This window comes from Beta vulgaris, chromosome 6 (genome assembly GCF_026745355.1).
Source record: "Beta vulgaris subsp. vulgaris cultivar EL10 chromosome 6, EL10.2, whole genome shotgun sequence".
NCBI classification, from domain to species: Eukaryota; Viridiplantae; Streptophyta; class Magnoliopsida; order Caryophyllales; family Amaranthaceae; genus Beta; species Beta vulgaris.
Window position 1 is genome coordinate 34,109,047 of NC_079207.1, and position 14,356 is coordinate 34,123,402.

General features: G+C 39.8%; 1 protein-coding gene across 1 annotated transcript; it reads right to left on the bottom strand.

Moving 5' to 3' along the window:
• Positions 1-1,439: 1,439 nt before the first annotated feature.
• On the bottom strand, positions 1,440-1,967 carry LOC125498704 (uncharacterized). Its single transcript, XM_048646959.1, has one exon. It carries the CDS (start codon positions 1,965-1,967, stop codon positions 1,440-1,442), a length of 528 nt encoding a protein of 175 aa, XP_048502916.1.
• Between the last annotated feature and the right edge of the window lie 12,389 nt (positions 1,968-14,356).

Here is a 14,356-nt window from a genome sequence, read left to right on the forward strand (position 1 = left end):
CCACTCAGTATACTGGCATTCTCGAATGAATCCCGCAGCCAACAATTTCTGCACCTCCTCGGAGGCTGCTGCACTCCTCTCGGCTCCCTGGTGCCTGAGCTTCTGCTTGACTGGCCGATGCCCCTCCCGAATATTGAGTCGATGGACCATGAGCTTAGGATCAATGCCAGGCATCTCATCGACGGAATAAGCAAAGACGTCCTGAAATTCCTTTATGACCTCCAGGATTTGGACCTTGGTCTCCTCGGGGACCTGCTTCCCTATTCGAACCGTGCGACCCGCTTCTATCAATGCATACTTCTTCATCTCGATCTGGGGCGTGGTTGCTCATACCGCTTTGGATTATCAGCCACATAGAGTATCATGACAGGGAGGGGCTCTTCTGGCTCGGGGCTCTTCCTCTTTTGAGTGGGTCCCTCCGTATTACACTTCAGGCTATTGACGTAGCACTCGCGAGCAGATTTCTGATCGCCGAATAGTTGAGCGACCTTTCCGTCGTCCCCTTCGAATGCAAAAGCAATTGATACGTTGAGATGGCAGCTTTACTTTGTTGAGAGTGGGTCGTCCAATGATCACATTATAGGGAAGGCTGGTGTCGACTACGAGGTAATCGACAATGACATTTCGACCTGCCTTCTTTTCCCCCATCCGTGTCGGTAGCTTGACCGAGCCTAGTGGGTGAACTGACTGTCCTCCAAAACCTACCAGCGGCTGGTCGATGGGAGTAAGATCTTTTTCTTCATATTTCAGTTTCCTCAAACAATCCATAGTGATTATATCCGCTTCCACTGTCAATCAAAACGCGGCCCACACGAAGGTTGGCAATCTTCATCTCGACAACCAGAGGGTCGTCATGCGGAGTTTGTATAGGCCAGTGACTGTCTTTGAAGGTCATGGTCGGGCATGTGGCAGAAGAGTTTACATCACTTCCATGTTTCAAGGTGTAGAGGTGTTTCTTACGAGAGCGGCTGGTTAAGCCCCCGAAGCAAATCCACCTGCGATGACATTGACATATCCTGCGTTTCGTGCTTCGAGTCTGTTTTTCCGGACGGGGCTCGACTTTGTTTTCCTTGGATCTTTTAGATACCGATTCAGCTTTCCTCGTCAGCCAATTTGTCCAAGGCTCTTTTGAGCTCTCGACACTCTCCGTGGTGTGGCCACAGTCATGATGGAATTCACACTAGAGTTTCTTGTCTCGCTTATTGACTGATGTTCGAATTGGATGAGGCTTTGGCAAGGGGTATTTTCCTTTGATGTCTAGGTAGATTTCTCTTTGGTTCAGGTTGTATCGAAGGTCGTTCCAATGACTTTCCAACCGAGGCTTCTTGTCTTTCTCTTTTCGAGGACATCCTGGGATTGTCTCTGGAGTGTATTCGTGTTTTCTTTTCCCGGAGCTGGGCTCCTCATGGGTTTTGCAGATATCGGAGGATTGTATAAATTTAGGCCAGGTTCATGGCTTCTGAGAATGAAGAGGCTTCACTCTCGGCCAGCTTCAGTTTGAACCTACTCGAAGGGTATAGCCCAGACATGAGAGCGGTGAATGCCACGCTATCCTGTAGGTCGGACACCTTGAGAGACTCTGCGTTGAACCTCTTGATGTAATCTGCCAAGTCTTCCTCCCTCCGTTGTCTGATTGACATGAGATGAATGCTGGTTTTCCGATGCCTCATTCCTGCGATGAAGTTCTGTTTGAACGCTGTTTCGAGGGCGGTGAAGCTCGATATACTCCTGTAAGGCAACTCGGTGAACCATGTTAGAGCCAGGCCTTTCAGGGTGGTGGGGAAGAATTTGCACCATGCGGCCTCACTGCTGGTCTGGACGCTCATTTGCGCTTTGAAGGCGGCTAGGTGGTCGATGGGATCAGTTGTCCCGTTATAATGGTCGATCGGGGGGACCTTAACCTTTCGAGGGGTAAATGCTCTCATAATATTCTCGTTGAATGGCGTGGTGAATCCAAGATTCCCCATTCGAATACTTGATTCATGACTGGACTCGGAGCTCGACGACCGCTGCCTATGGCCCCATCGGTGCCGAGGCTCTTTCTCTTGCCGAGGCTCTTCTTGTCCCTGAGGCTCCTTTCCCTGTTTCTCCTGCTCTCGAGGTTCTTTCTCTCGAGGTTCCCTCTCTCGAGGTTCCGTCTATTCCCGGTTAGGGCTGGGGTTGACGTCCTTTGCCTTTGACTGGGCCCTTCTTTCATTTAGGACTTCCCTGGCGTCGCAATTATCGTTCCTCCTGTAACGTTCATTGATGACATGTCGGGCATCCCCTTTTCCGGGGGCGGCCTGGGCTGCCCGTCGAGACACCCGTGATGAACCTGGGGGGTCGAGGGCAATGAACTGTGGCTGGTCTTGGTTATCCGCTTGATGACGACCTACAGTTGGGCGAGGCCGTGGAGGTGGAGGGGCCCTGTTCGAAGTTCCTTCCCCTCCCACTTGGAAATTTAGCATTAGAGCTCGGAGGCCACGTTCGAAGTTGTCGCTGAGACGATCAACTAGTTGCTGAAGGTCCTGTTGGGTGACCGGGTGAGGAGTGGTATGCTCGAGGAGTTGAGGACCCCCTGGGGTTGGAGCAGTCCTCTCTCGAGGTATCCTGAGATTCACAGCACTCGCCGCTTCTCGAGGATTGATTTCCTCGAGGACATGCTGATTACGGGCCGAAAGCATGGGAGCTAGACGAGGGTCTCCGGCCGTCTCGTCAGCCACCTCGGGGGATGGCGCTCTCGAGCGGTTGGAGGGAGCGGGAGCCCTTTGCCTCCTTTGGTTTCTCCGAGTGATGGCCATGACTTTTAGTTCGACTTCCCCACAGACGGCGCCAACCTGTTTCGGGTAAAAACTTGTATTAAGTGGGAATGATCGAGATTAAGGTTGATGAAGGCCTGTCTGCTCGGAGACCTGCACAAAGCGAAGGTTAGACTACCCCGGGGGTGGATCCGGGATCGCCCCTCCGACGATCAAGTCAGAAAGTGTATTGATTAATGGTTGCCAAGTGTGCTGTCTAGGATTGCGTACCTCAATAAATGGGGATCTGCCCGGCATTTATAGGCGTTGAAAAGTGTGAGGAAATTCCATGCCATGTAGGCACGGAATTTAAGGCATGTGGGCCCCACTGGGAGGCTTCCACGCTGGAGGGGAGGATTTAGTCCTGATCATCGGAGGCCCAGGTTTGGGCCCAAACACCAGCATAACTAAGAGTCTTTGTCATCCAGCTCTGAGCCTTTTTAGTGATTTTTTCCACTAACACTTGACATTGAGAAAATTAAGTTTCTTAGAGGAAAGAAGAACTCCAAGATGCTAAAAAGGAAGATTCCCAATAGGTAAATAGACTGTCTCTGAAATCAGAAAGGCCTCATGATAAAAGAAACTTTTTAAGTATTTTTAAAGGGGATTTAAAGTATTTTAAAGTTGCTGGAATTAATTTGGAGTATTGATTTTGAATTTTATTGGTTGTTTTAGGCGATTTTTAAGGTGTTAAAGTTGGCCTACCAATTTGCCTACACAAGGTATGTACATACCTATTGTTGCTTGATGTAGCATCATAATTTTAAGAAGGAAAAGTTATGTAGTATCATGTATAGGAACTTTGCGAGTTCATATATGATTTCTATTATTGTTGGATTTTATATGTTTTATGCCTGTGTGTGAACATGTAAGTATGAGATTTATTTATGAGATGAATATCGTGTTTTTATGGAATATTGATGCAAGCATGTTGGTTGGGAACTTTATTTATTAATTCACATGGTGGAATTAATATCTTTATTGAGTTGGATCATGATTAAATCATGTGTTCCCTTTTATTATTATTTTCATTACTCTATGAGGAATGTGGGCCTTATTTAGTAAGTTGATAAATTATGTCTTTGAAAGGTAAGTTGGTTGTTGGCTAGGTTCAACAAATAAGAAGGACTGAAATCAAGAAGGAATTAATATTGGGATGTAAGTTGTATGATCACTTATTGAATCCTAAGATAAAGAGGAAAGCTGTGAATGTTTGACTATATGTTATCTATATTGCTTGTGTGTCATAACAAGTAATAATTGGTAAATCATGTAAAGTAAAACATGGATAGTAATAAAATTTAGACTGGTGCACATATGAAGTTGGGCAGTCAGGAGTTGGGGTACATGGTGAGCGGGCCATGGGTTTTTCTAAGAATTGGATTAATCACCATTCCTATTTTTATTCAAAGGTTCCTCGATATCGCAAGTGATTATGGAATACAGAGTTGCGCCCGTATTCCATCTTCCTAGGTGAAGGCTGGTTTTTAGTTAGACAACTCGGTCCAATAACTATTCCATTAAAATAATAAAAGATGCTTAAAGTTTAGTTCAGTAAGAGTTATTTGTAGATTGTTAGATTGTTATGTTATTATTTGTTCGTGCTTATTATTTATTAGTATCAAGTTATGAATGTTATTTATTATTATGTAGTACTCAACTTTGCTGGTTACGTGCTTTGTTTGTATGTGTTGATCATGGCTTTGCCTTATTGATCCTGTGATGACCATTCTTGGTGAGAAGATTCTTTAGTGCATTGACATCTACAGGTTTGCAGATGTTGCATCATGGGGATCTAGGAATGGAAAGCGTGTGTAACAAATTGGCTTAATTATTGTTTTAGTAGATACATTTTATTTAAGTTTGGTTCGAAGTTAACATTGATAGTGTTGTTTGGATTTTAAAGTACTTTGATTATATATTATATTTCAATTCTAAAGTTTAGTTATATGTTTTTCGCTGCAAAATTCTGAATAAGCCGATAAGTTATCACACGGGCGATAATGCTTTGATGATTCTAAAAGTTTTATATTAAAAATGTATTTCTAGAAAAGAGAGAATTATCGGGGTGATACACTGGTACTTGGACCCAAGTTCCTCAAATATTGGTAAGATGTAAGAAATTTTATACCAAAAAAGCATTAAAGCTCCACCATCAACAATCATAACCACTTAAACAAAACACCAAAGCAACTAAACATCCACTACACTACACTAAAACCATATACAAACTGATACAAAACTCTCAACTAGTATCAGAACACAAAAAATACATCATAGCCTTGATTAGTTAGACTCTAGAGCTAACTTCTCTAACCACTCAATATCCTCTCTAGGCCATTTTATTGTCACCTGATTCTGCACACAGTCTTCTAAATGCCTTTGATAACGTCTTCAGGGAGAGGAACCTTAAATTCCCACACTACACTGTTCCTAGCCTTCCATACATCTACACTACTACATCCAAAGTAGTATAGCACAAATTATGTCTTCTTTTGCTCCCATGCTTCCTACCCCGTTTCTTCCGATTTGTATACACACGCTCGTATGCTGAAACTCTTATGCCTAACCACTACATAAGACCAGAATATACCAGCTTGCTAAATGGGCATCTAAAGAACATATGCTGACAATCTTCTATATCTTGTTAGCATAGGGCACATCTACTGTCACTACTAACTCCCACAGCCATAAGCTTGTCTCTAGTCCTCAGCTTGTGTTTAACAGCCATCCAAGCTATGATCGAATGTTTGCGAACATTAAAAGAGTTCCAAACCCAATTATGCCATGTAATTCTCTCTCCTTCAGGATTAATCTAGTGATATACTGCCTTGATTGTGTACTTTTCATCAGAGTTTAGCCACCTATTTCCAGTGTAGGCTTGTCTCAACAGCTCTTTAACTTTGCAAATATTCTTCCAACACCAACTTGCATTCACTGGAGCTCTATACTCCCACCATTCAGCATCCTTAAGATACACTCAATGGACCCATTAGATCCATAACAAATCAGCTTTATTATCTATTTGCCATACATACTTTCCAATAGCCGTAATATTCCAACTAATACATTCCCTTACACCTAAACCTCCTCTATTTTTAGCATAGCACACATCCTGTCATGCTATAGGAGGAGGTTTAGAAGATTACAATTTTCCCTCCTATATATATGCCCTGCAGATCCTTGTTACTGCCTCCAGCACACCTTTAGGCAATATGAACACTTGTGCCCCAGTAAGAACGTAAGTTCATAAGCACAACATTTATCAAAGTCACTCTTCCAGCATATGATAAATGTCTCGAACTCAAGAAAACAAGCCTATATTCTTTTTGATGTGATAGGGACCCCTAAGTACCTGAATAGGAAAGACCCTCTCTAACATCCAGTAAGTTGGAGGATTCTTTGTTGAACTTCCTCCTTCACATTGCCGAAGTAGACTATTGTTTTCTTTTGGCTAGCAAACAGACCAGATGTAGCTGAGAAAGTCTTTAGAATTCGTTTCATCATAATTGCAGATTGAGTCACACCTTTACAGAAAAACATCAAATCATCTGCAAATATCAGGTGTGTGTAAGCTTCAACTCAGAGCATCTGTAATGAAATTCAAATTCTGCCTTCTTTTGCATTTTTTTCATCAACCTTGAACAATAATCCATAGCAATAACAAACAAGAGAGAGGATATAGGATCCCCTTACCTCAACCCTCTCTTGCCTTTAAAGACACCACGCGGCTTCCCATTTATACTCTATGAATAGCTAGGGGTAGTCACACATAACATTACCCACGTAACAAATTGCTTTGGGAACTTCAATCCTATCACCATTTCTCTAATGAACTGCCAATCAAGGGAGTCATAAGCTTTGCACAGATCAACTTTCATAGTGCATCTAGCAGGCTCAGACTTTCTTTTATAGTGCCTCAACATATCCTGGCATATTAGTATGTTATGATTAATGACTCTTTGTTCCACAAAAGCACTTTGAACTGGCTCAATGATATCTGGCAGCACCTTCTTCAATCTACTACACAACATTTTGGAAATGACTTTATATAGGACATTGCAGCATGCAATGGGCCTATATCGAGTGACATCCTGAGGTTGTTCACACTTAGAGATCAGGCAAAGAGTAGTACTATTTATTTGTCTTAGAATCTTTCGAGACCTGAAAAAAATCCAGAATAGCACTAGTGATATCTTCCCCTATAATGCTCCATAACTGTTTAAAGAAGTGACTAGAGTACCCATCAGGCCCAGGAGCCTTATTATCTTCAATTTCAAACAAAGTTGACTTCACGTCCTCACATCAAAAAGGTTGAATCGATAAAACTTGTTGTCTTCATTCAATTTCACTCCTTCATTCAGGACACTATTGCTCACCTTTTTCCTATTAGTAAGAGCATTGCCTAACAAACCTTCATAAAACTCCATAAATGCATTCTCCACTTGCTCTTTAGTATCATCCCACCCTCCATTCATATCCTCCAATCTGTATATATGATTTAGAGATCTTCTTCTTCTCAAGCATGCATGAAAATATGCAGTATTAGTGTCACCATCCTTTAACCTGTCACATCTTTCTTTCTGATGAAGGAAAGTCATTCTAGCTTGATTCATCTCCAAGCATCTCTTCTTGGCTTCTGATTCAAGAGCTTGCAACTCAGGATTCCTCATATCTAAGTGCAATTGCTTTTGTATTGTAATCAAATGCTTATAGGCCACATCTGCTTCAATCTCAATGTTAGAGAACTTGCTCTTATTCAGCATTTTCAGCTCAACTTTCATCTCCTTCGATTTCTTAACAACTTGATACATTTCACGTCTAGTAAATTGTTTTTGCCGTCCTCTTACCATAATGGATTCAAATTCCACTGCTTTAGTCCACATATTGAAAAACCTGAAAGCCTTTGGATTACCACCCTGCTGGCCTTCCAGTTGGATTATACAAGGAGAGTGATCTGACACACTCTCTGGAAGAAAGTTAGCCAAAGAGCCTCCAAACTTAGTCAGCCAAGCATCATTGACAAAAACTCTTATCAATTTTAGAATACACCCTTTCCTCCCCCTCTTGTTTGTTAGACCATGTGAAGAATGGGCCCACACTATCCAAATCTTGCACCTCACAATTCCTCAAACACCTTCTAATCCCTTCCACTTCTTGCATTGTAACAACGGAGCCCAATCTCTCATTGAAATTAAACAAATTATTAAAGTCTCCACGAATTACCCAAGGCACCCTACTTACCTTCAGTCTCCTTAAATCATCCCACATAACCAATATGTCAGCAATATCATTTGAGCAGTACCCCAAAGTCAAATAAAAGCACCTACCAGTACCCTTATGAGTCACCTTGCGATGAATAAACTGAGGTCTACATTCCACTACCTCAACATCAAATTTATGATGAAGCCAAATGTAATAGCATTCTCTCCAACATCATATATACTAGGATAAAAGTGGATCGGATAATTAAGAACCATCATTCTCAATGGTTAAGAAAGCTTGTGGATAAGCACTATCATTCTTAATGGTTAAGAAAGCTTGTGGATAAGCACTATCATTCTTAAAGTTAAGAAAGCTTGTGGATAAGCACTATCATTCTTAGTGGTTAAGAAAGATTGTGGATAAGCACTATCATTCTTAGTGGTTAAGAAATCTTGTGGATAAGCACTATCATTTTTAGTGCACTAGTAGAAAAAAGTCGATTTGCGTCGGACCTGGACCCCTATATGCGTCGGACCTGGGTCCGACGGCACATGTGTCGATGCAGATGACCTAAAACTGAAATGCGTCGTATCCGCAAACGACGCAGATTGTTAAGCTGTTACGTCGCACGTTGTATACGGTGCGACGCATATGGCTCTCGGATTTGCGTCGCACATAGCCCATGGTGCGACGCAAATCATCCATCTGCATCGCACATACATTAACATGCGACGCAGATTAACACAATAGCCCAGCAAGTCAGACCCATTTGCGTCGCACTTAGTCTTACATCCGACGCAAATGGGTTAATTTTTGTTAAAAAAAATAATTCACGTCATCTGAATCTACATAACAAAATCCTAAAATTAACAAAACGCATACATTTAAACTGAAATTCGCAAATGGAAATTCAGCAAAACTGAAAACGCATACATAACAATGATACATAAAATTATAAATAATACATAAACAAAATTCAGCAAAACTAGTAAAGGATAAAGCCCAGCAAGATCTGAAGTGTGAATACAAATTTGAATGAACTTCCTTCGCTAAAAACGAATTCAAAAAAACTAATAAAAACAGAAAAACAAAATCAACAAAAGCAATCAACCATAATCTATACAAAATTAAAAAATTAAAAAACGAAATTAAAAACTTAAATATTCAGATCTAACATACAAAAAAACGAAATTAAAAAAATGAACCTAAAAAAACAAAATCAAATCTAACACACAAGAATGAAATTGCACTATATATATTTTAAAAAAACCTAAATCACCAAAATCAGAGCGAACTTCGTTCTTTCTTCAGATCTCGTTCTTCTTGAATTTTCGTTCTTGAATTTCAGAAAGCAGTAGCGGAAAAAAGGCTGAAAAATCGTCGTTGTTGGTGTTGTCGGGTCTTCGATGCTGAAGATTCGCTCGCCGGAAATGGTGTTGTCGTTGTTGGGTGAAGAAGAAGATGGTTGATTTTAGAGAAATTAAACCAGAGAGATGATGAGAGTTGATGATGATGAGATTTGAGAGAAATTAAACGATGATTTGGTTGCCGGAATTATGGTTGAGTGAGTGAGAGGGAGAGAGAGAGAGAGATGATGAAACGACTGAAGATTGAGTGATGAATTAGGGTTGAGTGAGGGAGAGGGAGAGGGAGAGAGAGAGAGATATGTTGAAACGGCGAAATATTGAGTGAGGAATTAGGGTTAAGTGACGCGGCGTGGTTTTTGAAATAAAATTGGGCTTATCTGCGTCGGACGGGTTAGAGGGTCCGACGCATATTGCCTTTGTGCGTCGCACACAACCCTTAGTGCGACGCAGATTGGCCTCGGTTTCTCCACCCTACAACGAAACAATATGCGTCGCATCACATAAACATGCGATGCACAAAGGCAATATGTGTCGCACACACAGAGGGTGCGACGCATATTGCTCGTATACCTGATATGTTTGATGATGTTTGCGTCGTACACTGTGTGGCGTGCGACGCAAATAGGGTTTTTGCGTAATTTCCATTTCAGTGCGACGCACATCAGGGGACGCAAATCGTCGTTTTTCTTCTAGTGGTGGTTAAGAAAGCTAGTGGATAAGAACTAACATTCTTAGTGATTAAGAAAGCTTTGAGAACCAATAGATAAGTTAGAAATTCCTTGAGAGCCTTCAACATTAATATTATGAAAATCGTTTGGAGATTGTTTTATCAGGTACCGATGAACTTCGAGTTAAAGAGCCTTTCGGGGTTGAATCCGAGCTCATAACCTAACCAAACTTGATATATGACATGGTTGGGATGTCTTAAGGTTAAAATGGTCATTTATGCCCATGAACTACGTGGCTCAATAAGGTAAAATTGCCTACATATTAAAAACTGGCCAGCTGAAATATCAGTTCAGACCTATCCTCAAAGAAAGCTTCTTAGCAGCTGCTTGAGTGTCGATCTCTTAAAGATCTTTTATTGCATGAAATCCAACATCTCAAGCTAACATCTCCAATAAGAATCACCCAGAAACTCCAAGAAACCGACCTCACCCAGAAGAGGTTTCCCTCCCCCATGGGTATCGCCAGAACAGGCCCTATAAACAGGTGTCATGGTTTTTCGTCCTTTTCTTCTAAATCTTCTTCTTTGATACCTACTTCTCTTTACATACAACTCTTCTAGACATAATTCCTTAGTGTTTCAAGCATTTAGTAGAGTTTTCAAGCTTTGGGAAATTGTAGAAAACTTCAAAGGAACATAAAACAGATTGTTGTAAGTACATCTTTGCATCTCCCTTGTACTTAGCTTAGTTATTTATGTTCTAAAACTTTTTTAAAATAATCTTTAGCATTTTTACATATTCAAGGGAAGTTGTAGGAAGAGTAAACCACTTGGGATAAGAAGTCTTAAGTGCACTAAGCAACCTAAGTGAAGGTACACACTTAGTTTAGTTGTAGCCTAGAGATTTTCCTACGTGTGGTCAGATGATTGTTTCTTTCTATTTTGAAGCATGATTGTGAAATGAAATATCTTTTGATATGTATATTAGTATGTGATTTAAGTTTAGTTAGTTCAATTCTACAATCTAGAATTATGATTATAAATTGAGCATGCTAGCCGTGTGACGTAGCTAGTGTTGTTATTGAATTTATAATTGATTTTGAATTAAGGATCATGGAATTTGGATGTTAAAGGTTGATAATTTCTAAATTGAGAATTATTTAGGATTATGTTTTCAAGTTTAGATCAGTCTAAGTTTGGTTATTGATGACTGTTGTCATTGTGAGGTGATTGTTGGAGGATAATCATGGAGTGGAGTACTATTTGGAGATTAAGGAACTCGATTGCGGTTCAGGTTACTTTTATGTTCAGTAAAATCATTTACTCATGCCCTTGTGTGTGTGTCAATATTTGTGTTCTATTTTCGATAAATAAGTTCGTACTGTGGCCATAGTTATGAATGTGATGTTGTGAGTTAATTCTGGAAATGTTATTCCATGAATATGAATATGCAAATGTTTTGCTGGCTTAGTTTATGAACTGAAAATAGTAAGTGGGCAAAGTATGGGTGGAGGATAGTTACTCTTTTGACCTGATATGGTCAGCTACGCTCCATTGCGAACTTTGGGGGTAGTGTATTGCTGGACTCCATAGCGAGCTTAGAGGCAGCTTTTGTCTTTTATCCAAAGTCCATACTTGCCATTAATTTGTATAAGAGAGTGAACTATGCCAGCGGTGTAACGAGATGAAAATGATTTGAGAAACAAAATGTTTATAACAGGCTTAAGTAAAGGTTACAAGTTTTCCACTCATTTTGGAATTTTATTTGTTTTGTATTTCTTCTCTGAATTTACAGGTTTGGTATCAAGAGCTCGAGAATGGAAGTGAAGCAAGATTATGATGTCGTCCTAGATTGTGGATTGAGTTTGTATCTATGTTATTTCACTATTTTGATAATGACATATAATTAAAGTTTACATATTTTTAGTTTATTAATTCAGTTTTTAGTTTTCTTGCTAGAAGTAATTTGTTTATGTCTTAGATCTATTTCTTCAGTTTATTTTGTTATATTTATTTTGTTTTTCTAGTTTTAATTAGTGTAATTATCTTTAGGTTTCACATATAAAATGATAAATAACTTATAAAGATTTGATTAGGTGTTTAATCAAGTTTAAAGTTATTTATAAGTTATTTGTGTTATCTGATTCATATTATGGATGTAACAAATGAAAAATATTAAGATTCCATAATATCGTTTTTAGTTAAGTGCTTGTGCAGCATCTATGGTTACCTAAAATCTAGGAGCCGCAAAACACTAACCTAAGGAGGCGCTTAGGAAGAGAACGTTGAGGTAGTTCCTATAATTTAGGAACCGCAACAACCTAACTATTTGTGAGGCGTGTGATCATGGAGAAGTGGCTGAGATCGTGGCTGAGATCGTGGAAGCCAAACTGAACAAACTATCAACGGTAAAACTGCAACGAAAAGAACATGGAGAAGTAGCTGAAGCTACGTGTGATCATGGAGAAGTTTTTGAAGAAAATCGTGGAGAAGTGCTTAAGAAATTAGGTCTCTACAAATAGGCATTTGTAACAGATCTTTTAGAAATACTTTCAGAATTTTATGTAATATTCTTAGAGAAAGTACATTCGGTTTTCTTCTTCTTAGAAATTGATGTATTATATATTGGGTTGAGTGAATCTAATTCTGTAATCAGTTTGAGAGAAAAAGAGAAAAGGCTTTGAGTGAAGTCAAGGGAGAAGTCAACTGTTCAGGGGGAACAGGCTGACAGGGAACCAGTTCCTAGAGGAATAGAGTTGGTCCGAGTTTAGGTTGTACAAAAGAGAGTCTTTTGACCTAAAAGTTATTAAAGAGAATTGAGTCAAAATCCCTCGTGGTTAAGGTTTTTCTTCCTATTGGGCCTAGGAAGTTTTCCTTGTAAAAATCTCTTGTTCCTAGTTCTTTCTATATTCATGCAATTATTTCTTTCTTACTTATTCATTCTTTTATTTCCGCAAAAAGTTTGAAAATCTCTCCAACTACAATTCACCCCCCCTCTTGTAGTTGCTTAAGTGTTCGTCCAAGACTAAAAATTGGTATCAGAGCCTAGTTCCTTCAAAATCAGTTAACACTGAGGAGCCAGTTCCTGAAAACGATGAACACATCAGGAGAAAGATTGGAAGAAGTATTATCCATACTGGAAGAATCGTATGGAAATTTTTATAAAGGCCGAAATTTATCAAGTTTGGAGAGTTATAGAGATTGGTGACTTCGAAGTCACAGGTAAAAATGAAAAAGGTGAAGACATTCCCAAGCCTCTCTCAAAATTTGATAAAGATGACTTCGACAAGATGGAGATGAACAACTTGGCCAAGAAAATTCTTCACTGCGGTCTTGGTCCCCATGAACACAATCGAGTCATGGGATGCAAGTCAGCCAAGCAAATGTGGGAACTTCTTCGAGTTACTCACGAAGGAACAAACGAAGTCAAGAGATCAAAGATTGACATGCTCATGCACAAATATGAGCTATTTCAAATGAAGCCTAAGGAGTCTGTTCAAGAGATGCTCACAAGATTCTCCAACATCATAAATGAGCTTGAATCTCTAGGAAAGATCATTACTGCTGAGGAACAAGTACGTAAAGCTCTACGAAGTCTTCCTCAAGATGAAAAATGGATGGCAAAGGTTACTGCCTTGCTCGAAACTAAAGATTTCACCACATTCAATATCGAGCAACTTTCCGGTTCCTTGTTAACTCATGAAATCCATCTAGGAACTCATGAAGTTGACTCTAGTAGACCTAAGCCCTTAGCTCTCAAGTCCGATGATCTGGAGGATTCAGATACTGATGATGAAGAGGCAGCACTGATCGTGAAAAGATTCAAAAAGTTCTTTAACAAGTACTACAAAGGGAAGAATATGAAAAAGTCAGGAAAGCTAAGCTGGCACAAGTGTGGAAGTCCGGATCACTTCATCAAGGAATGCCCTCTCTGGGAAAATGAAAAGAGCAAAGAAAGTACAAGAAAAAGGGAAAATAATAACAAAAACCTTTCTCAAAAGTTGATATGAGAAGGGCCATGGTAGCTGCATGGGGAGCAGGCCCGGTCCTGATCTTTTTGGGGCCCTAGGCAAAATGGTAGATTGGGGCCCCTTTAAAAAATACAAATTAAAATAAAACAAAATAAAAAATTTGATAGTAATTCTATGAAATAAATCCGTTGTTCAAGCGAATGCAAATTTGCAAATAAATGTTTTTTAGGCAACATTGTAATTTGCAAATAAAATAAATAACATACAGAAATTAACAATCAATTTAACATAATTGAGTATACTAAAAGTCTAAAACCATATTACATAATTCAGAAAAGAGAAAGGAGCAACAATGCCTTGAAACCACCG

Coding starts and splice junctions, on each gene's coding strand:
- LOC125498704 (XM_048646959.1), bottom strand. CDS start 1,967: ATGGGGAATCTTGGATTCACCACGCCATTCAACGAGAATATTATGAGA.